This window comes from Micrasema longulum, unplaced genomic scaffold, assembly GCF_059751315.1.
Source record: "Micrasema longulum isolate JH-2025_06_02 unplaced genomic scaffold, ASM5975131v1 h1tg002471l, whole genome shotgun sequence".
Classification (NCBI taxonomy): Eukaryota; Metazoa; Arthropoda; class Insecta; order Trichoptera; family Brachycentridae; genus Micrasema; species Micrasema longulum.
The window spans coordinates 6,051-28,550 of record NW_028279615.1 but is presented as its reverse complement, the minus strand read 5'-3'; the positions used below and the strand labels follow the sequence as shown (position 1 = coordinate 28,550).

The following is a 22,500-nucleotide window of genomic DNA, read 5'->3' as shown; positions in this document are numbered from 1 at the left end:
AACCACAAATCTACGAGGAGGACTTTTCTTTTTCTCCACTCGATTTCTGAATCTGTACCAACATAAAGCTGAACCAACATGATCTGTAGAAAATTGCCACATAATAAATCAATAAATCATCAGATTGATATAGTACACGTCGTATATTATCAATAGAGCTTTGCAGTCGAATTCGTTCGTATTTAAATAAATATAACTTGTTCGCAAACGGTAAGTTTAGATTAGCAGAAAATAATCTGCAAAGACGCATAATTTTATATTCCGTATAAGCGTATTCCTAGCCAGTTGTAGTATCGTCAACCTGCGCCGTCTGTTTCTCGGTAGGTACTCTGACTGTAAAATTACCACCCACAAACAGGATTTTCGTGTCCCCAGCCTCCAGAAAGTGTATCACTGTATTTTCATAATTAAAAGGGAAAGTAGCCAACCCACTGTTATGAAATAACGAAATCATTCGCCACCGAATCGCCCAGAGCTAACTGTTAACTTTGCTCTAGAGCAGTCTTCGCAGTTGGCTGCACAGAGTCAGTTGTTGTCCATCTACCTGTAGTGCGCCTAAAGCCGGCAATCGGCTAATTACCGTAGAACTAAAATTATTACAAACAATAATAAAATCTTGTTTTTATCATTTGACTCAGCACTCGTTACAATGCAGCTTTAATTATATTAAATAACAGTCACTTCTTTAATACCTGTGCCATCGTGAAAAACTCAGGTTTTTTGTAAACTGCAGCGACTTGTAAAGGAAACTTAAACAAAATACTTTTAAAATTGTTTTAAGTGTTTTTTTAAGTTATTATTTATGTCAGATAAAGTTTCCAAAATGCACGGAGCAATTCGTTTGACACTTTTGGCGTTGTTTGTGGTGGAAATTCCCGCCCAAATTTTCACATTCGATGGAAATGACGTAAATACCGGTAAGTACCTATTTTGACAAATCCTAAATCTTTCAACTAACTGTTATAAGGACTCTTATTTTAGTGTTTTTTTTAGACTCGCATCGCCTGTCAATTAGGCACAATGAATTCTAGATCATTTTGAGTTTGTAACAAGAGCCTAGTCTTCAGTCTTCAGTCGAGCGTTTCCATTCTTCATTTGAATAGGAAATTATATCTCCCGTATTAGCTAGTTGTCGTGTCTGATTTTTTGCCTACTTCAATTTGTTTTAACTTCTGGAATTTCGTTCCCTATCTTGATTTCTACTTTATAAACAAATAATAACTCTTTACTGATCATTAGTTCGACCCCATCTAGAATATGTGCATCTCGAATTTAGTATCTATTCTATAGGACTCATATTGGCATGGTTGCTCGGATTGCAAAGAGGTAATGATTCCTATGTTGAAATAGAGCAATCTCTTATCCGTCTTCATTGGAGAAACGTAGAACGGAGATGGATCTTATATGCATTTTTTTATTATTTTTTTTTATTCATAAATTTCATAAAAAAGTACATGTTTTTGTAAAATTCTAAACATATCTACTTTTACACATCTAGTAAAAGTTATCACTGTAACTCTCCAAAAAAGAGACTAACTCTTGTGATTGGAGAGTGACTTACACTGTTTTAGTTGTTTATTTATAAGAGTTTATTTAATTTTAAATACGAATACATGAAAAGAAAAATAAAAACATAGGAAATATAAAGAAAAAACATAAAACAATAATACATTCATACTAGTTAAAATTAAATGTTGTTTTTATACGAGTTCAAAAAAATTCTTTAGATTAACTTTAAATTTATTTAATGATATATTATTTTTAATAGTTTTTAGTTCATTAGGAAGATTATTATAATTTTTTACACCTTTGAAGACAAAGCTATTTTGACCATGACTTATTTGGAATTTAAGAATTTTAATATTATGTTGGTATCTGAGTGACTTATTCATTTCAAATTCTTTTATTTTTTCTTTTTTATATATTTGTATAATAGAATTTATTTTATAAAGAGTGTCTACTGTATACAGTACAGTAAAGTACCTTTAATATTTTTCATAGACTTTCCGTATTGAATGTTGAGGGTTTCTTTAAAATTACTTTAAAAATTAATATTTGTACTATTTTAGGAGGGTTTAATATATTGGCATATGCACCACCCCATCCTACAATACCATATTGTACAATTGAGTAATAAGCTATATTTAAATGATTGATTTTTAAAATATTCCTTAATCTAATAAAAATGTATATACATTTTCTAATTCGTTCCATATTAATATGGTCTTTCCATTTTAAGTTTTGGTCTATGTATACACCAAGATATTTAATCTCATCTGTTATATCAAGTACTGAACATGTGAGATCGCGGTTACTTTTTTTACAATTGCTTTGGTGAATATTTTTTTTACCACTGAATCTAAATTTGTTTTGTTAATAAAAAATGGGATGATTTTTGTCTTTTCCGTATTTAAAGGTAATATTTTTTTGTCAAACCATAATTTCAATTAATTTATAACGTCTTAACCTACTAAATTTACTGAGTTTCAGTTAACTCTCTCAACTAAAACAACCGTATCATCGGCATATCTTATTATTTTTGAGTTTAAACCTTGACAAAATATGTCATTGACATAGAGAATAAATAAAAGCGGCATTAAATAAAAGCATTTTCAAAATACTTAATGCTAAAAGAGATATCCCATCTCTTTTGCAATCAATTTCTTTTTATGTTCCCACTCGTGTCACCAGAAATCAAAATTTGCTATTTATCAAGTCATTTGAGAGCAGCTTTTGTTTTTATACCTCAATGTCTAGAATGTTTAGATTAGTCAATTCGACGCACAACTTGGAAGTCTTCAGGATAGATCTTCCGGCTTTTCGTAGATCTCTTCGCCATTACCACAGAGTGTGGGATGAAGATGTATTGGCATGGGTGAGCTCGAATTCTTAGATATTGATCGTGTTTATGAATATATTTTATTTATATTTAAAGAGAAAATAAATATTTACATTCTTACGATTTACCCAAATATTTCATTTTGGGGGCCATTTTCAACGAGTTGTAAATAACTCACTATTAAAAAATGGGAATCAAGTTGGGGTAGAGTGGGATTTGAACCACGAACCATTGGGCCGTGAGTCCGAGACACTAGCCACGGGACCACAACCCGATTCTAGTTTGTTTTGCTTTGTCTTTGCTACAATAGTTTTATGTTCTTTTTGTTCAGTTTCTTGTACATATGTTTTTTCAGATACCGGTTGTAATTTGTAATTGCAATAGGTAGTATATAGTATATAATAAATAAATGATACTTAATAAAAACGATCCAAAGTTCAACAAATATGCTAAACTCTTAGTAAATAATTGATAATGTTGCATGATTGATAAACATGAATAATTAACGTTTTAAAAACCACAATAAGGCGTTTTCATGTTCTGATGAATACCTACTTTTTATCGTGGGATTAATTGCATGGAAAAAAGTTAATAGACGAAATTACAATGGATGTTTAGTACGAATATAATTCACAAATCTTACGCAAATAATCTGATCATTTCAAGGATCGGGTCTTAGTTACTATCGAGAATAATATTTTAAAATTCTTATGGCATTTTAGTTTGAAAAGATAGATAAAAATATAAATAAGAAATGAGGCGACTGCGGGAAAATGTATTGATTTTCTAAAAGCTGTAGTCACAAAAATGAAATTTATAAATAAAGAAGCACAAGGCTTTTAAAATATTATAATAAAGAAAAAATAATTTAATAAAATAAACTGAAAAAAAATATGATCCTGATAATCTCTTTAATAATGGGCAAATGATCGAGAGAATTGGCAGCTTTAAATACTCGGGAACTCACACAACTGTAACTCAATCACAAATAACTATCGACGTCTTAATAAGCGACGTGATAACAATTTCTCATCATGGTTGTTTATCGTATTCGCGATCACAGTGCAACATCCGTGAACAACTAATATTTAATGTCAAAATATTTACGTTTCGCGACGTATAATCCTGCTGCGCAATCACATATTTGAATTTCACCGGTGTTAATATGAAAAATATTCCAAAACTGCGATTTTAATTAATTTATTTATTATTTATCATGCTATTCATTGCATTTAGCCGGCGGTTGGCGGGCCAAATGTCAAGAAAAGCAGTCGCCATGGTAATTGTAATTTAATTAGGACTTTTTTGTATTAGATACTCCTTACAATTTTGCAAATGCAATATATTGTATTATTTTTTAAAGCAAATGCTGATTTTTCGCCAGTGAACTGTATTTATGTACGAGAAAAACAAAAAACCAACCGACACGAGCGTTGACTTAGAGATTACACACGCGTTGACTTATGACTGCGATAACTTTAGCATGTTCATTATTGTTCATTGTGATCGCTCAAATGCTCAGCATGTTTTAAGCACGTCGATAGTTATTTGTGATTGAGCTACTGAGGACGGTAGCATGCACAAAAAGCTCTTTAGCAAATTTTAACACGATGCGTGCTGTCTGAAAAATGTCTATATTCGGTCGATTATTTCACTGTTTTATATTGCCAGGAATATAGGGATATGGGTGCGAATCCTGGCACCTTACTAAAACTCAAAACAACGAACTACTGAGTTTTGAGAGCAAGTACTTGAGGAGAATATTAGGCATAACGTGGTTTGATTTCATAACTAACCTAGAAGTCCGAGAACGGAGGCAGCAGCTTCCTATAACGAACGTTTCGAGGGTGCCGCGGTGGACCTGGCTTGGACAAGTGTTGTGGATGCCACAGAAGAGCCTTAACCCGAGTTGCCACTTTTTTGCATCTACGGGCACGTCCTGAAAGACCGTCGATGACGATCTTTCGGCTTTATTCGGCGGAACTAAGGGACGCGAGGTTGACATGGGAGGAGGCGAGAGTGCTGGCTGGCGATAGGATAGGTAATTAAGGCGATAAATAACAGAATCATGAAGAAAATATAAAAAAATATATAGGTGCTATCTAAAGATACCCGTACAAATGTAGTGCAGAATAATATTTTATTTTATTTTATTGAAATAAACGGCACTTAGTGCCTTTTACATATTAGTTACAAATACAATTAAATATACATACATGTAATATAGAGCATTTAAAACAATATTATTAATTAAGAAAGTCTAAGAAATATAAACTATATAAAATAATAAAATATTACCAGTTATAGAATTATCGATAAATAAAGATAATTTGGTATTTGAAATACTTTGAACCAGTTAAAAAAAAACTAAGAAAAATATTTTGAATAACATTAAAATATATATATATATATATTTGTATTATTATTGAAAACTAATATTTAGGTAAATAGTATATGTTTATGTATAAAAATATATAATGATGTAAAAAAAATGATTAAGAGAAATATTTTTTACTTAAAAATTAATTCAAGAAAAGAAACGAAAAAAGAAAAAAAAACACTAATAAAGAAGTTTAAAACAAATTTTTAACAATAGTAACAAATAGTTACCTAGAACTATTACAATTGCCAATATTGCAACTTATACGGTGTATCCTCGGTGTACTTGCACACTCTGGACTGTATTCCGATTATTCAAAACAGGATAATACTGCTTAATTAATATTACTGGTCCATTTTCTTTTCTTTAAAAAATCTCACTACAAAAATACATAAATGGGGGTCACCCAGGGACAGGAAAGTGTTTCCACCTATCAGGTTAATTGCATTAAGCATTTTTCATGTTTCTTAGCATGCCAACAGACTTAGGAAAATTGGAATTATTTTATGATCTTACCGGGAATCAAAACAGGGATCCCTGGAAAGTCTGCTTAAGTGACTCACCTGATAAGGTGACATACCGGTATTTTAACGAAAGAACTTTGAAACATAGTTTGAGCAACGCGTACAAATGGCGCAAATAGTAAAAACATACAAGGCGGATAGGATAGTGCACGCAAATGCTTTGTGTTTCGTCGAAATGCTCTGAAAATATTTATTTTTGTTTATCACTTTAGGATTAATATCATATGACAAGTTTGTGATTCTTTAAGTTTTACTATATTGTTAACATTACTGGATTTTTTTATTGGAGTGTAATGAAGAAAAAAGGCTCGTACTAAGATTTTTGGGTGAACATAACATACATTTTGTTTCTATGCGTTTATGGGTAAAACGACATATGGTAACACTACTGTTCTAAGATGACCACGAAAAAAGACAAGAACAGAAAAAATATCAAAGAAGTTCAGGGAAATATACTGTCGAGAGAGTTATGCATGAAGATCCCCTAAATTCTGCTTCTACTTCTGTTTCCAGTAAAAACAGGACCCAATATGATGGTCCACCACGAATTGATTGCAATTATTTGTACAGCAAATAAAATAACAGAAGAACATTGGGTTCTTTGTAAATTATGTACAAGGTCGTGCCACACATTGAGTGCTGACATGGAATGTCATAGATGGAATCTACATCAAAAACATTTATCTGCGAATTATGAAAAGTATAGTAGTATATCATCTAAATGTATATTGTTTGTAAAACCAAATAAATGGTACCTAGATGTTATTTTATGTTTCGTTTTTAAAAGTAATTCACGTAAATACAGTTTATCTCCTTCCAAAATTTCACCTTAGGCAGAATTCCCCTTTACGATTAGTTGCTGTGGTAGGTACCTAATTTTTTTTTATAATGATTGAAAAATTTAATATTTACAAATTGCATAGCAGGTATAAAGAATAACAAAGATTTTTAAATGGTTATTATTTTCGCTTATCGTACATAATTATATTGTTTTCATTTGAACTCAAATAAGAGTACTGTAGTAGTAGGTTATTATTGAGGCCGAAAGCCATTGCAACAGAAAGTGAACGTGACTTTAATTGACTTCTTCAGTATACGTGAATTTTACTTGGCAACTTTCCGGTTCCTATTTAGTCCATGGTACAAGGGCCATAATGAGCTCTTCGGATAACTACAGTAATAACAATACAATGTGATGTAATATTTATAGGCTATAGGGTAAGTTACTTTGCACTGGACTCGGACGAGTCTGGTTGAGGTAGAGTCGTGTAATCCAGGGCAGACAGCTGAGGTTCGATTTATTTAAATTTAAATCTTAAAGTAGGGCACACATATCATACATAGTGTTATGTGTGTTCTAATAATAACATTGCAAATATATTTAATTTATAAATTATTTATCACATATGTCTTGACCATTATTTTAAATTTTGATATGTTTTTTTCTTCGTAAATATTTTTTTCCATTTCGTAATACTTTTTAATTGCTTTAAATAAAATTGAATTTTGTCACTTTGCCTTTTTCCTAAATGGAAGTCTAATTTTGTTCTTTTCTCTAGTATTGTGATCGTGTTCATGCTGGTTCCGATCAATTTTTTTCCAAAATTCTGTTTTTTTATTAGAGTTTATAATTGTATGAACAAATATCATTGTATTGTAAAATATTCTTTGTTTATATGTTAATAATTTCATTTCATTTACCATCGACTTTACCCTCGTGTATCTGTTTTTTTTTTCAAAATGATTCTAAAGGCTTTATTTTGTAATACAGTTAGTTTATCTATGTTTTCTTTGTTTGATAAAAATAAAATGCTACTACAGTAGTTAACGTGTGGTTCAATAATTGCTTTGTAAATAGTTTTGCAAAAGTCCTTATCAATAAATCTTCTGATCCTTCCCAAAATTGATATTTTTTTTGCAATCTTATTTATTACCATCTTAGCGTTTTGGTGAAATGTAAGTTTTGAATCCAACATTACACCTAAATATTTAATTTCAGTGACTTCATTAAGTTTTTCATTTTCTATTACAATTGATGGTGTAATTTCTATTCTTTTGTTTCCTATATTCATATATTTATACTTAGGCAAGCTTAGCGTTTTTGTTCCACGGATTCACAGAGCAACATTTTTACATTGTATTCTGTATTTTTTTGTATATTGTATCATTTGTATTATAAATAAATACTTCATAAAGAACTCACACAAGAGGTCAAGTTAGTGCAGGATATAAATAAAATAAACCAAAATAAGACTCAAAATGCCGAACACTCTTCTAATGGAACAGAAGGCCTGTCGACGACTGTCAACAGGCCGGCTTCTTCTGAAGAGTTTTAACTGGTTTCCTCTTCACTAGAGCAAATACCAGATAAGTTCTTGATTGGCCCACTATAGAATATCCTTCCTGACCCTAACACTTATAAAATAGAAGCTTATTAAAAGCAGAATAATCCACTTTTATGAATTATATAGTAAGCAAGGTAAACAATAAATGCGACTCCCATATAAAATAAATAAATAAATAAAATAAAAAATAAACAAAAATAGCGCAGCATAAGTTCGAATATAAAAATATTCTCCAACAAACAGGGGCGTAGCCAGACTTTGTTATCAGGGTAGGCTCAAAAAATATTAAGGCAGGCTGAATTTTCAAATATTTTATACACATATAAGTCTGTATAGGAATATATCATTATCATCATCCGTCCTAACGGCGGGGCGCATAGGTACACTAAATGCAACGTATATCAATCATCCGTTACATGAGGGCAAGGTGTTTAGCCTTATGCTTCAGGTGCCATTGTCAATCAATATTTCAATGGAATTTCCAGAGATAAATACGTAGCATTAGCTAATTTGTATTTAGAGCATTGCGCCAGTTTGATTTATCTGTAAGCAAAACTGCCAAACATACCATTTTCGTGATGTTCCGCGATATACTATATATCGCGAAATGTTAGTTCATTAAAAGCCAAAAAAAGCATATATTATGCAACCGATTTTATGTAATATATACTCGTACAACGACTATCTTTAATAAGCACGTCGTCGTTAATAATTCATATAGTAAATTTATTGGATTATTTTCATCTCTATTTAAAAACAAATATTAATAATAATAATAGGAAATAATATGTTGGTAACGGGTTAGTTTTGGCTAGCGGCTAGGGCAGGCACAAAATCTTTGAGCCTGCCCTGGCGTACCCCTGGCCACGGGCCTGCCAACTAAATTATTATTACATATAATTAAAATAACTACGAACTAATTAATGATTTTGATAAAATTATAAATAAAATTATCCATGAAACTTCTTGGTTTAGTTTTACTTTTTTATTATTTTGATAAACGAGCGCTTTCGCCTAAGTAGGCATCTTCAAGACTGGTAAATTGTTTACAACGTTTAAAGCTTTTAAACTAATTTTAACATATTTTGGAGATAAGAAGATCAAATAAGTATTTTAACAAAGGACAGAAAACATAAATATTTACAACTAGTTTGCTAAACAGTTCATTTTTGGGAGTTTTAGAGAAATTATTTAAAGGGTGGGAAAAGGACACGTGGCGAAATACAAAAGAGTGGGAATTACACATTTTAACAGTAGCAGAATATTTTTTACAATTCACCGGTCTTGAAGATGCCTACTTAGGCGAAAGCGCTCGTCGGTCAAAATAATAAAAAAGTATAACTAAACCAAGAAGTTTAATTGATAATTTTATCAAAATCATTAACTATGAAGTTTTATCAAGAAATATCAACAAAAAACATCAAACAATGTAATACAAACCAATTATTTCTTTTGCGCCATATTTTCGCTAAAAAGCATCCCTTATCACTGTTTATGATATGCTGAGGGTATCAAGCAGAACGTAATTTTCTGTATTGAGATTTTTGTGTTTTATTTAATTATGTCATTTGATCCATTTTCGTTTTTAATTTTCCATCTGCTACATACTTTTGATGTATATGTATCTGCTTTTTCATAGTAATACGATTTTCGACACGGTATTAAGAGATAATAATGTGTATACATACATATTATTATTATACAGGGTGTTCTTTAAACCCTGTCACATCCGAAACCACCATGATCAGTATGGGCAAGAAGACATATTAGCATATTTAAAAAATATTTAGAACAGAAAAGTTTTAAAAAAATAAAATACAAATGGTTGCTTACTTCTGCAGGGAGATGTGAGGGGAGCGCGGCGCAGTATCAGACTCTCCCCTCCCTCCTCCTCGTTTCTCCCCTGCAGCAGTAAGCAACCATTTGCTTTTTTTGATATTTTATTTTTTAAATTTTACTCGTTCTAAAAAAATATTTTAATGTGCCAATAAGTCTTCTTGCTAATACTGATCATCGTGGTTTCGGATGTGATAGGGTTAAGTGATGTGATAGTTCAATTCAGAACACATAATATGGGAGTTTTACCTACCATTAAAACTCTTATTATGTTTCTTTTGATTTCTGGAGTCCAGGTAACACCTACCTGGTGCATTATGAGCTTTATGAAAAAACAAAATCCATGGATGACCGGGATACCAAATTGGCGGAAACGGACAGAGCGACCATAGATTAAGACATTGACCCAGGAAAAGACGATACGAAACCACAGACAACGGGAAAGAAAATGAACGCTTCCCTTGTATATAAGATCTTAGTTATAAGTAACTACCGACAAACTGCAGTCATGCAATTCAGTAGGGCTTGATAAAACATATTTTTTGTGTGAGAATAAATAAATATTTTTAAAAATCAGGAAACTAGAGAACAAAAACATCGTTGAATTCGTTCATAAAATTTATAAATAAAGAACTCGGATTATTTCCATATTTAGCCAAGATTATGAGTACAATTATAAAATTGCTTATAAGGAATGGATAATGGAGGAGAGTTGCACACGAATCGTCGAGTAGATAAAGTCAAATGGTACAACGTGTTTTCACTTAGAAGTGTTTTTGTTTGTAAGTTTGCATATTTCAAAATAACATTAAATGTTTCCTTCGGCCCGGAATAACCCGGTGAGGAAACATTATATTTTGTTAAAAAATCATACTTAAATTATGAAAGAATAAATAAAGATTTTACAGCGGACATTTTTTTACGGATAAAACTCGAAAACTTTTTTAAATTAAATGCGCTAACCACATAACCTGAACGTAATACCAACATTAAAAATACATGTGCACGGTATATTTAATGATTAATATTATTTCGCCATAGCATGCACTATTATATGTATATTGGTACGCATCCTATTAAAGCGAAATGGTTTCTCGCAACAACATCAATTATCAACCCATTAAAAAAATGTGATTTACGAAACTTCTGAGAAGTGTTATAAAGCGATCTTTCTGAATGTGGCTAACTTAGGTGATTTTAGGTGACCTAGGTCTTGATAAAGCGATGATTAGCTCTGCGTCTATTATATAAAGAGAAGAAATGACGCAGTAATTATTATTAGGTAAGTACGTATAAAATATATCTACTATGTCCTATATTATCAAGGTTTTTCGTAGAATTGGGCAATAACGTAAAAAATACCTTAATATAACTAGATAAAACATTAAAAATAAAAGCAATACCATAAATATCATACGGTCAATGGTAGAAGCCTGAAAATCCCGTATGCAATGTGAAACATCAAGCAAATTAGAGCATTAAATTGTGCGGTAAAGTTTCTTGAAAATGTACGAAAAAAATATTTTAAAAATAACGAAATACAGGTAAACGTCGTTATACGCCGGGGTTCTGTTCCGAGAGACACCGGCGTAAAATGAACACAAAAATAATGAAGGATACAAGGTTAGGTTCCGTGTCGAAATTCTAGGAACAATCTAACATGTTTATTAAATACATCATAATCATAATTCCCTTTCCGCACCTAATGGTGCATAGGCCACTGGATTGGTGCACCAATCACAGTATATCTCGATCAATTTTTTCACATGAAGGTAAGGTTATCAGTCTTACGCTTCAGATTCCAGTCCAGGGAGTATGAAATATTCTAGGGTGAAAACACCCTTTTTAAAATAAATATTTCATATCAACCATCGAACCCGAGACCTCTTGCATGGAAGACAAACGCGCTGACCATTACACCACGAGGCCGACATACCCTATATATATTCAAAATAAACTATAAATGCATTTAATAAATGTAGTTTAAATTTGTTTACAAAATAAATAATAATCTCTTGGTATAAACAATGATTTTTTTATAATAAATACTAACTCACCAGTTCGTCGGTACTAAATTAAATTCTCCCACTTTTAAAAAAAAAGTGTCCAATTTCATTTGCTTTGATTGTTGCTTCCTTTCTTGCAGAATCATCGCATAAAGTACAAATATTTGAATTTTCTTTCAATTTAAATATTAATAAAATAAAAAATATAATCATACCTTTTTACTTTTCTTAAAAACAAAACGAAAACTAACTCGGAAACAATTTCACACACACAAAAGGCTGCTCACGAACACGGTAAAAGAATAAAACAACGTGTAAAAGTGTGTCTGCGGCGCCTACTGTCGTCTGATGTCGGCCGAACCGGGGAAACCCACGCCGGCACCAACCGGCGTAATTGTAAATCGGGGTAAATCGAACCGGCGCAAAACGACGTTTATCTGTACTTTGAAGGACGTCACTAGTTCATATAAATCAACGAAAGACCTAGAAGAAGAGAAAGAAAACTTGAAACGACAAACGCGGAGTAATTTTAGAAATACAAAACTTTAAAAAATCATAGCGCCGATAATACTATGCAATTTTTAAAAAAAATGGCTTATAGTCTAATGACAAATAAAAAAAAAACACTGAACTTCCTCATTAGGATCACTTTTTCATTTTCAATATTATTATTTGCAGTAAAATCCTCTGCGAAAAAAGCGACGAAACCAGAGTTGCGGTGTCCCAGCAACATCCCCTTTGAGTTCTTCCCCCTTCCGTGTATTGCCACCAAGGACTGCCGCCTCATGGGACATGGATACATCTGCTGCGGGGAAGAAGGAAAGTTCAAGAGTTGCACTAAGGGATTACGGAAAGGATCTACCAAAAATAACAAGTAAACACATCATTCCATTATCTAACAACTTATATAATGAATGAAAATTGAGTGCCAATGGCACAAAATGCAATGTTTTGAACACGTAGTAAGAATTAGTAAAATATACGTAATCTTCTGTGGTTAAAATGTTTTATATTTATCCAGTGGTAGGTGTGTTTGATTAAAGATATTAAAGACACCTTGGACAAGAAGAATTTAGGTACAATAATTTTAGAAAATCTCTTTAAGAGGATATGCGGTAAAGAGCGGTTGGATAGATAGGTATTTGAATCTAGTTTTTCTGTCACTCTCTTGCAGATGCCTCCTTGAATACTTTGCGAAAAAGACATCTATACGTCAGACTGATTATGCCCAAGTGAAATCGACAAAATCGAGCTAAAGCGAGAATAAAGCTTCGAAATTTAGATTATTGAGGGTTGTTAGAGCTCCTACCCCAGTTAGAGATTGACAGAAGACACGAGGTTGCTGTTTAATGCGTATTTATTACATGGCGAAGAAATAATGAATTGAATCATGTCGCTCGCGTGTTACAGCGCTGAGGAGCTGAACTTAACTACATGCTGGGACTAAGTTGCTGCGCCGAGCTGACTTGTTGGGCTGAATATTCGGGCTGACTGTTCGGGCTGACTGGGTGTTACCACGCCCTGTGGTCTCTTTATATGTCAAGTTCCTTTGTTCTTCATTTGTCCATGGGATGAATGTACTGCGGGACGTTGATCTTATCTAGACGGACGTTTTCTGTGCAATACTGTTAGTCTTGCAGAATATAATGTATTGAATTTAAGATAAAATAATGATTTTCTTCATCGGTCATTGGTCTATATTTCAAGTGAAATTATTGCACGTGTGGGTGTCATCCATCAATGGACTATGAACCTCACACATCTCTTTTATTCCTGGATGTTTCCTGATTACTGTTTTTCATGTTTCAGACCAAATTTAAGTAACCAGTCCATTCTGAGGTTACTTCCGATTGCCACCACCGTCAGAACCACTACAACAACTACTACTACCACAACAACTACCACTACTCCCAAACCAACCACAACCAAGCCAACAACCACAACCAAGCCAACAACAACCAAGCCAAAAGCAGCCAAAGGTGACGACCATAAAAATTGTTTGTAGTAGAAAAAGTGATCACATCACTATCAGTACAATACTGTGTATTGAATTTAATGGTATATGATGATTTACGTAGGTTCTTATAAGAGAACTAGATCTCCAATATGAACCCTACTAGATACCTACGGGTAATTAAATGAAACTATAATGAAAATATAATACCTATTTTATTATTTAATACAGAAATAAATCTAATTAATGTGACTGTTGAATGTTTTTAGTAAATACCTTTTGTGATTTCACGTAAAATGGCAATTCATTTTCATAAAGGAAAAATCAGAAAAAGCTTGAAAGGGCAGGGAACTGAAGTAGTCAATAAAACTACTAGCGTGAGCATTTTACTGCTGCGAGTGTTCAACGGTGATCTTGAATGATTTTTTTCTGTTAAGTATACAATCTAAGAAAAGTCAGACAAGTAGTTATACACATAATAAAAATCTTATGTTTTTTACAGTCACTAAGTCGATAGATGACATAGTATGTCCGAAAGACATACCTTTCCAATTCTTTGCCGTCAGATGTGAGAAGAAACACAGTGAGTGCAGAAAGAGCCTCGGACAAGACTTCCTCTGTTGTAATCAGACCTGTGTTAGGGGCACTAATCCTCCATTATCAGAGCAAGTTCATCAACGTAAGTAATTGAATAATTCATTGTATATGTCTCTTCTCCACACTTAATACTTTTCTAAACATTTCAAAAAAGACACAAAGAAGTGTGTGAGAAAAAAGTAAATGACCAAAAACAATGTTTTCTGGTAAATAGAAATGTAGCTTAAATACACATAAACAATAATTAAAAGACAAAATCACGCAATTTGCAGAATTTGACTTAGGCGTGAAGAAATTTATGATGAAACTAGATAATTTTAAAGCTGTTTTCACAATTGTTTATATTTTGCGATAGATTTCGTCGATTGACATTCAAAACTTAATTGTGAAATGTAAATTAGAAAGGGTTTTGGGTTTCATGCAATTCAATCAGCTCATTATTATTAAAGAATTATATTAAAATGAAATGATTTCTCTTCAAGCAATACTTGGGCTGATCCCAAGGGATTGTCCTACTGAACCCTTCGGAGAACTGTTGTTCGAGACTCAAGCGTGCGAGACAGATGCCGAGTGCTGGCCCAGAATATGCTGTCCTGATGGCAAGCAGAGGTACTGCAAGACGGCCATGCCGAGACTAGACTTGGTACCGGCAACAAGACGGCTGAATAATCGTAAGACATACTAATATTTTACCAACAAAAACTGTTAATAAGTTGTGAATTTGCAATAATTCTTACACAATATGACAATCGTATAGCAGCTACTGTAAAGTAAACCTTTTTATTAATCTATCAGAACAATTTAGTTTTATTTTATTTTTTGCACAACAGGCCAGGAGGCCTTATTACAGTTGTGATTTACATCACAGAACACCCAGGCTTGAGAAAAATCACATTTAATTTTTTGTGTTCTCACCGGGAATCGAACCCAGAACCTTCCGTGTGTGAGGCAAGCGTCTTGACCACTACACCACGCAGGCCGCCAATATTTTATAATATTTTGTGAATATTGTTATTATATTTATATGATACATACAAATTGATATGGATAATATTATCTATTGACTTAAAAACTTTTAAGTCGTAAACCACAGATATGAATCAAAACACGTACCTTTATTTTGGTTTTCTTCGTCACAGTGGAACAAAATATTTTGTAAACTAGATACATGTTTGCGTATAGTTTTTATTGTACAGAGAGACAATTTAAATGGGAAATTTGCACATCATATGGACACTGGAAAGGGAAAAGTTACAAAGCGACATGTAGCGACTTTACAGAAGAGTCAATTAATGTTTTTTGTTCAATTGATAAAAAATCCCATATTTTAAATTTTTATTTAAACTACATATATAGGAATCGCACCAAAATAATTCGAATGAGATTCTGTTATTCATTTTTTAAAAAAATGAAAAACTTTTACTGGCTCTTCTGTAAAGTTGTTGCGTGTCGCTTGGTAACTTTTTTATTTCCAGTGTCGAAATCAGTTTTGTACAACAAAATTACATTTTGTTCAACTCAAAAATAACTAAGAAACCAAGGTATATCTTCTACATGAGAACTTTTCCATTTTCAAATAACATACCAGCCCAAATATAACGCGGCCTATATGTCTGGAGAAGGCATAAAAGAAAAAATTCACCAATCTTAACCTGGAATGTCTTTTTTAGTTTTTTCTCAACATAATTTACTTGCGACATTTTTGTCCCATTATAATTTAATATAATTTACTAGACTCATTGTTTTTTTTCCATTTACTAAATTGATCGATTAATAAATTACTTAATATACTTGGATAAGAGTCAATTTTTTTTACAAAAGATTCTAGTTCATAGTGCAAGGTTAAATTATCATCGCTCATTACTAAATAACACCGCAACTACACTGGTTGACTGCTTTTAAGCAGACTTAATTTGTTACAGCTAAATCTATAATAAACCGTTGCTTATTTCAGCTGCCTCAGCATCATTACTTAGTGTCGAAAATAGAAGGCTGTTGTAAAATGAAACTTTAAAAACATTCGGGCATATTTTAATAAAATAATGGCCATTTATAGTCCTTAAAATGTAGCTTGATTAGAATGACAGCTGTCAAACTAATTTCATTAGTGATGGGAAATTACTGATCACTGATCAAATCGATTTTATCAGTTATTTCATGCAATCATGAAACTCTGTTTCCGAAAATTTATATAAAAAACGCAAAAACAAGCCTATTATAGTGTGTTTAACACAATTATTCACCAAAAAATGAGACATTTATAATTTTTTCATGAACAACATCAAATGAATTATTTTTTTATTCGATCAATTTACATCAATCAATTTGTCCCATCTCTAATGTTTTTGCAAAATGATGTAATCTTATAAGAGCATCGTTAATAATTAAGTTTACTTTAGTTTTAAAGCTGATTTTATATATTAATGTTGATTTATGTTTCAAGCATTGTATTAAAAAAATAATTAACACGCCAGATACAAATGATTTTTCGTGAGCCAATATAAATAACTCCTTTGACGTTACTACAAAGTTATGTCGTCACTTTTCCTGACAACTGTCATTCTAATCATGTTACATTTTAAGGACTATAGTTATTCCAAATTGATGACAATGAGACAGTTTAGTGCATTTAGAATATATAATACCATTTGTTTAATTCAGCCATTTTGATACTATCAAGATTTTGTATATACTGGCTGTCATTCCTTCTTATGTCACTCTTCTACTAGATCTGCATTTTTTCAAATATAATAAGAGTGTTTATGATCTTATCTACCTGTGTATTACTGGAAGGTGTGTTGTGGAAACTCCACTGAGCCAATGTATTATTGATGATGAATTTCATGTTGTTTGCCACAGCTATCAGTAACATGGCGAGCTACCTCCAGTGCTCCAACCCTCCCCCTAAAGGGTTGGATCTCTTCCCCCGAACATGCTCCACTACACTGGATTGTTTCCCCAACTTGTGTTGCCAGGAAGGAGGAAAAAAATATTGCAGACCCGCTAAGAAGTCATTGGTAGCCCTCATAGCCGGGGTAAACATTTTAGTATGAAATTAAACATAAGCCAGCCTGATTCTAAGTGAGTGTAATGTGATTGTGAATCGATTTGGGTTTAGTGTTGAAAAACAGGTGCATAACCTTGCCATTTTATTCTAACTTTGAAATATAAAATAATAGTATGCAAGGTATACATTTTTAAGAGTTTTCACATGATACTTATGAGTATGTAGTATACAGTGAAACTTAATTTATTCAAACTCCAGTCACCCGGATTGCCAAATATCCAATCGTTATCAGGAAATAAAAGCTCAAAATCGTAAACGAGTTTCTTCGCCAAAAGAATTAACTTTGCTGGACATTTCTAAGTAAGTTTTAAACTCATTCACCGCGGTGCTCACATACATATTTCAAAAAGGTTCGTAGCTTAAGTATTCATCAAGTACTGAGTCTATATTTTCATACACTAAAAAAAAAACTGTTTAAAACCAAAAAGTAAAATACGGAAAGTAAGTGCTTCAAATAATAAATAAAATATGTAAATTTTCAATGCGGAGAATAATGGTGAATGTGATTTCAATTCGCTGCATTATTTCAAAGGCAACAATTTAAAGATTAATCAAACTGTCCAGATTTCTGCATATCCAGATAACACCATTAATTCGGATAGTTTGAGTTTTACTGTAAAGTAAATTGTAGTAACCACCTAATAACCTATCTATTACATTAGGACATGTTTATGTAGTTACTGTTTTTCAAAAATAAAATTATAGTGACTATCTAAATACCTACCTAACTTTAAAAGTATGTAGTGTAATATAGCTTTCTATAACGACAGATAAATATTTTTCTGCACTTTGATCCAACAATATAATCCAATAAAGTTGGTCAATATTCGGTGCATTATTAAGACATTAAAATGTTTTGTAAACCATGACTTATTGTTTCTTTCAGAGAGTCGGATCTGGTTTCACTGGATTTCAAAATGGCAATCAATTGAAAAGGGAGACTTGAACAATAAATAGATTATTTTAGCTGACAACGGCTTTAATATAAGTACATAATCATTATGGAAAGATACATTTTCATTTGCAATGTAAATAGAATCACACACTTATGTTAATGGAGTTCTCAGCACGGGAGGAGAGTAACTTAATCCAGCTGAAACAAAATTCATGTTTATTAGTCAACAAATCAGGTAATTAATGTTGGCAGAAGTACATATTCCCAGAAATTTATCGCTTTAAAAAATCTCTTTTATAAAAAGATTTGAGTACATATTTGTCTTTATTATATTACAAATAAAATAGAACATCGGGAATAAATTATGTGGTGATATTTTTTATGTTTTTTACTAGATCAGATATTTTAGAAGTGTAAATATTTTAGATTAATACTTCAAAGTGGTGCTATTAGAAAAAAAAAACAATAAAAACAATAATGATTATCAGACTAGTCTAATTTATGTAATATTGTCTTCATGTTTAATCGATTAAAACCTCGTTTTTAAATCGTGTTTTATTTTCACCAATTTAAGTTTCCAAAGAATACAGGGTATTTTAAAGGTAAGAGAAAGAACATAATACTTTAGTTTTGTTTTCTATTTTTGGTATCAGAGCAGCATTTTTAACTGGCCAGAACATCGAAACGAATTCATTATAGCGAGCGTTTTGGGAAACAGATCAGCAATGCTTTGCAGTCTGTTAAGACTATTTACTCGCACAGTTTGTATGGAGTTAGTGGAAACAAATGTATTTCTAATATTATTTAAGTGGATATTAGTTTTACGATAATTATTCCATCTTCCTGAGAGTAGCCGGGCAATTATTATCAGAGCCGGACCGGACCAACCATAGGTTCAGTCGTCATATAAAAAGGTGACACTTGTTTACAGGGGAGGGGAGAACAATACACTCGAAATAAAAAAGAAAATTTTAGAAAAAATAAGTTTTTGCATTATGATTTACCCAAACTAGAAACGTACTGTTAGAAAATGGGAACCAAATTGTGGTAAAGTGAGGTTCAAATCTCTGATCTGCGAGTCTGCAACACTAGCTGCGGGACCACGACTCCTTTCTTAATAATTTGCAAACATGTATTTTTTTCCCGTCCCTTTTCAGTAAGAGACAGGGCGTCCTAGATCTTGTAAAATCTGGCAGTGATTTTTTAAAAAATTTATTATTTTTGTAAAAATTTTAAAGTCATTTTTAAGTTGCTAGAATTCCACATGGTCCATGCGCTTTGTAATTTCTTTAACTTTTAGCAATGTTAACTTACATATTATGTAAATTAAATTAATTTAAAATGATTAATTTAAAATTCAAATGTAAACAGGGTGTAGATTTTCAATTGCCCATAGCTGCGGGACATGTAATCTAGGTTATTTTTCTAAGATTATTTATTAAGATTATTTATTAAGATTATTTATCTTCTTTCTCTGTAGCTGCAAGAAGTGTTGTAATCTAGCTCCTATATAATTATCAAAACTTGACATACACAACAGTCCCGTTTAACCAAATTTTTGGATCGACCGAATCACCGAAATACTTTTTGTATTACCATATTCTATACTGCTTGCATACAGTAAGTGTCGCGGGTGTGTGGACTGTCCACAGAACTAGCCCTCTACCAAGCAATCATCGCTGTCCAAGGACACCTGTCAGTTATGTTTTGAATTCTGTCTAATGTGGCTGGCTCATGATAACTTTTGTACATTAATAGTGTAATGTTTGTCGCTTTGTGTTTAGTGTGTCAATATTGTCTAGTGATCTGCAGTGATTATGGCAGAAAAGAGAAAACGAGTTGTGACAATGCCGTACATACAATCTATGGTGTACGTTTGTACTATGTACATATTTTCCGGTTTAACAGAGTTTTCGTTTAATCAAAACCTCATCGATCCCATCAAAGGGGACTGTTGTGTTATTGGAAATAGAGAACTAGAATCCCAACCGCCTATGTTTATTGTACAGAGCCCTTGAGGTGGTTTTCACAAGTGTTGCTATATAAATTACCTTCGAGAAATAAATAAATTAATCGTAACAAACAAAAAAAGTTATTACAAACCTTCTTAAATCCAATTTTGTTTGAGTACTCTCTGAAGCACTGTCTGCAGAGGTTGAGTCCGTACTTCCTAATCAGACCGTGCTTGTTGGAGCAGGCACGACTGAAGAGAGAAAATATTGACATGGGTTATTTAGTGAATTACTAACTAATCAAAAACAAATAAACAGCTAATATTTGTGAGTCATCTAAGTACGAAAACTTTCATCACGGGCGAGCCAGGTCATTTGACCATTAGTAGTAAAACATCAGATGCAATAACTATTTTTAAATCTTTAACGCCTAAAGGGCTTTTACACACACAGAAGTTATAAACAATTTTCAAATATATAAATACAATTAAAAATGAAAAATATGCATACATAAAAAACAAATGCAAATACTAGAAACTCAAACATTATTTTTTTTCAATTAAGAATAATTGGCTCTTGAAGTTTGATAAAGTTATAGCGAAACATCTACCTTCTGGTCGTCAGTGTATTTGTTCAAAACAGAGAATTAATGTGTGAATTTGACTTAGATACATTCGACCAAATCAGGAACATCAAAAAGATTCATCTTTTCTGTACGAAAAAAGGTATACTATTTTTATTTTTAATTATTTACCGATGATCAAACAACCTGCCTTAAGATACATCCAATAGATTGATATATAGGTATAAAGTGTCACCAGCGGTGCTGTTCTGAACCGCTCTGGCGGCCGTAGAAAACACTTTATCTCGTGTATTTTGTATGTAAATACGCGAGCTAAATGTTTTTTCTACGGCTGCTAGAGCGTGTGTAATACTAGCCATGGTTGTTTTAGAATTGATATTTAAAATGTTAATTTGGTAATCAATACGTTGTTTTCTGTTTTTGGTATCGGAGCAGCAATTTTAACTGACCAGAACATCGAAACGAATAAATTCATTATAGCGAGCGTTTTGGGAAACAGATCAGCAATGCCTTACAGTCTGTTAAGACTATTTACTCGCATAAAGGGACATTTTACTTTCACTATCTGAGGTTGATATTACGAATTTCTTGTTTGTAAACACTCGATTAAGATATTTGATGAAAACGAATGCGGCTGTCAAGCGAGCCATGCGTGGTACTTCATGACAGTCAAGATTGAGGTTAACTTTTAAACGTAAACAAATTGCTATTCAAATCTAGTCTACACTAACAAGCACCATTAGTACATTAAAAAAAACTTTTTTTTAACTAGTATAAAAGCTTACGATAGACATAACATCAAATAATAATATATATAAAGAAAACCGTGCAACCACGTTGATACGATTCGAGACTTGTCAATAGTATATCAAGCTTATTATTTCAAAGTTTTATTTAGCCGGGGATAAAAATGTTGATATGAGCTTACCAAGAGCGTGAACCGGGTCCAAATTTGCGAGGATGCGAAAACCAAATATTTTCGTGGCCCATTTTGCGACCGTTTTACATGAACGCACGGCGAGAAAGGAAGTCGGGTTTCAAAGATGGCGAGGCCGGAAATGTCAAACTAGTGTTTATACTAATATAATTTATAGTTATAAAAACAGGACGCTCTTTTTGGAACTTACCTAGATGATTATTTTAGCAAATATTATAGGAAAAAAATAATTTTTACTCATATTTCGCATCAACACCATCTAACCTATATTATCATTAGTATATCAAATAAATTATGATTATTCCATCATTACCACACCAAAGCGCGAAAGGCACTGCATGGGTATTCCAATCATAGTGTGTCAGTGATGGTTGGTTTGTATCGTAAAATGATCAATCTTACACTTCTTATGCCCATCCAGGGACTACAAAAAAATAATGCAATAAAAAACATTTATTAAATAAATATATCCCATCGACCTTGCTGAAAATCTGCCCGTGACCTCGGTCTAGGTAAATGTGTTAGCCACTAGCCATGAAACGACCGGGCTGAAAGTGTAATCTCCGTTCAACTTCTTTTTTGTGG

At 32.3% G+C, this 22,500-nt stretch overlaps 2 protein-coding genes across 5 annotated transcripts; one reads left to right on the top strand and one right to left on the bottom strand.

Annotated features, from left to right (window-relative positions):
- The first annotated feature begins 459 nt into the window (after positions 1 to 459).
- LOC148272119 (uncharacterized) lies at positions 460 to 18,991 on the top strand. 4 transcript variants are annotated; one of them, XM_088240496.1, is made up of 7 exons: positions 460 to 917; positions 12,609 to 12,804; positions 13,740 to 13,909; positions 14,387 to 14,563; positions 14,964 to 15,152; positions 17,341 to 17,562; positions 18,435 to 18,991. In XM_088240496.1, exons 1-6 carry the CDS (start codon positions 803 to 805, stop codon positions 17,532 to 17,534), a joined length of 1,041 nt encoding a protein of 346 aa, XP_088096622.1. In that variant the 5' UTR covers positions 460 to 802; the 3' UTR covers positions 17,535 to 17,562; positions 18,435 to 18,991. The 4 variants fall into 4 exon arrangements, with proteins under 4 accessions (XP_088096622.1, XP_088096621.1, XP_088096623.1 ...); XM_088240495.1 differs by having other exon boundaries at positions 471 to 917; positions 17,341 to 17,516; XM_088240497.1 differs by lacking the exon at positions 460 to 917 and adding an exon at positions 10,965 to 11,206 and having other exon boundaries at positions 17,341 to 17,516.
- On the bottom strand, positions 18,510 to 22,004 carry RpS29 (ribosomal protein S29). Its single transcript, XM_088240499.1, has 3 exons — positions 21,907 to 22,004; positions 20,547 to 20,646; positions 18,510 to 18,641 (listed from the first exon to the last, which is right to left on the bottom strand). The coding sequence occupies exons 1-3, from the start codon at positions 21,966 to 21,968 to the stop codon at positions 18,633 to 18,635; spliced, it is 171 nt and encodes a 56-aa protein (XP_088096625.1). The 5' UTR covers positions 21,969 to 22,004; the 3' UTR covers positions 18,510 to 18,632.
- Between the last annotated feature and the right edge of the window lie 496 nt (positions 22,005 to 22,500).

What these genes read in the sequence shown, in the direction of transcription:
- LOC148272119 (XM_088240495.1), top strand. Translation starts at nt 803, where the DNA reads ATGTCAGATAAAGTTTCCAAAATGCACGGAGCAATTCGTTTGACACTT. An exon ending in GGATCTACCAAAAATAACAA is followed by an intron (nt 12,805 to 13,739) that starts GTAAACACATCA and finishes TTCATGTTTCAG; the next exon opens with ACCAAATTTAAGTAACCAGT. An exon ending in ATCAGAGCAAGTTCATCAAC is followed by an intron (nt 14,564 to 14,963) that starts GTAAGTAATTGA and finishes TTTCTCTTCAAG; the next exon opens with CAATACTTGGGCTGATCCCA.
- RpS29 (XM_088240499.1), bottom strand. Translation starts at nt 21,968, where the DNA reads ATGGGCCACGAAAATATTTGGTTTTCGCATCCTCGCAAATTTGGACCC. An exon ending in GGACCCGGTTCACGCTCTTG is followed by an intron (nt 20,647 to 21,906) that starts GTAAGCTCATAT and finishes TTCTCTCTTCAG; the next exon opens with TCGTGCCTGCTCCAACAAGC.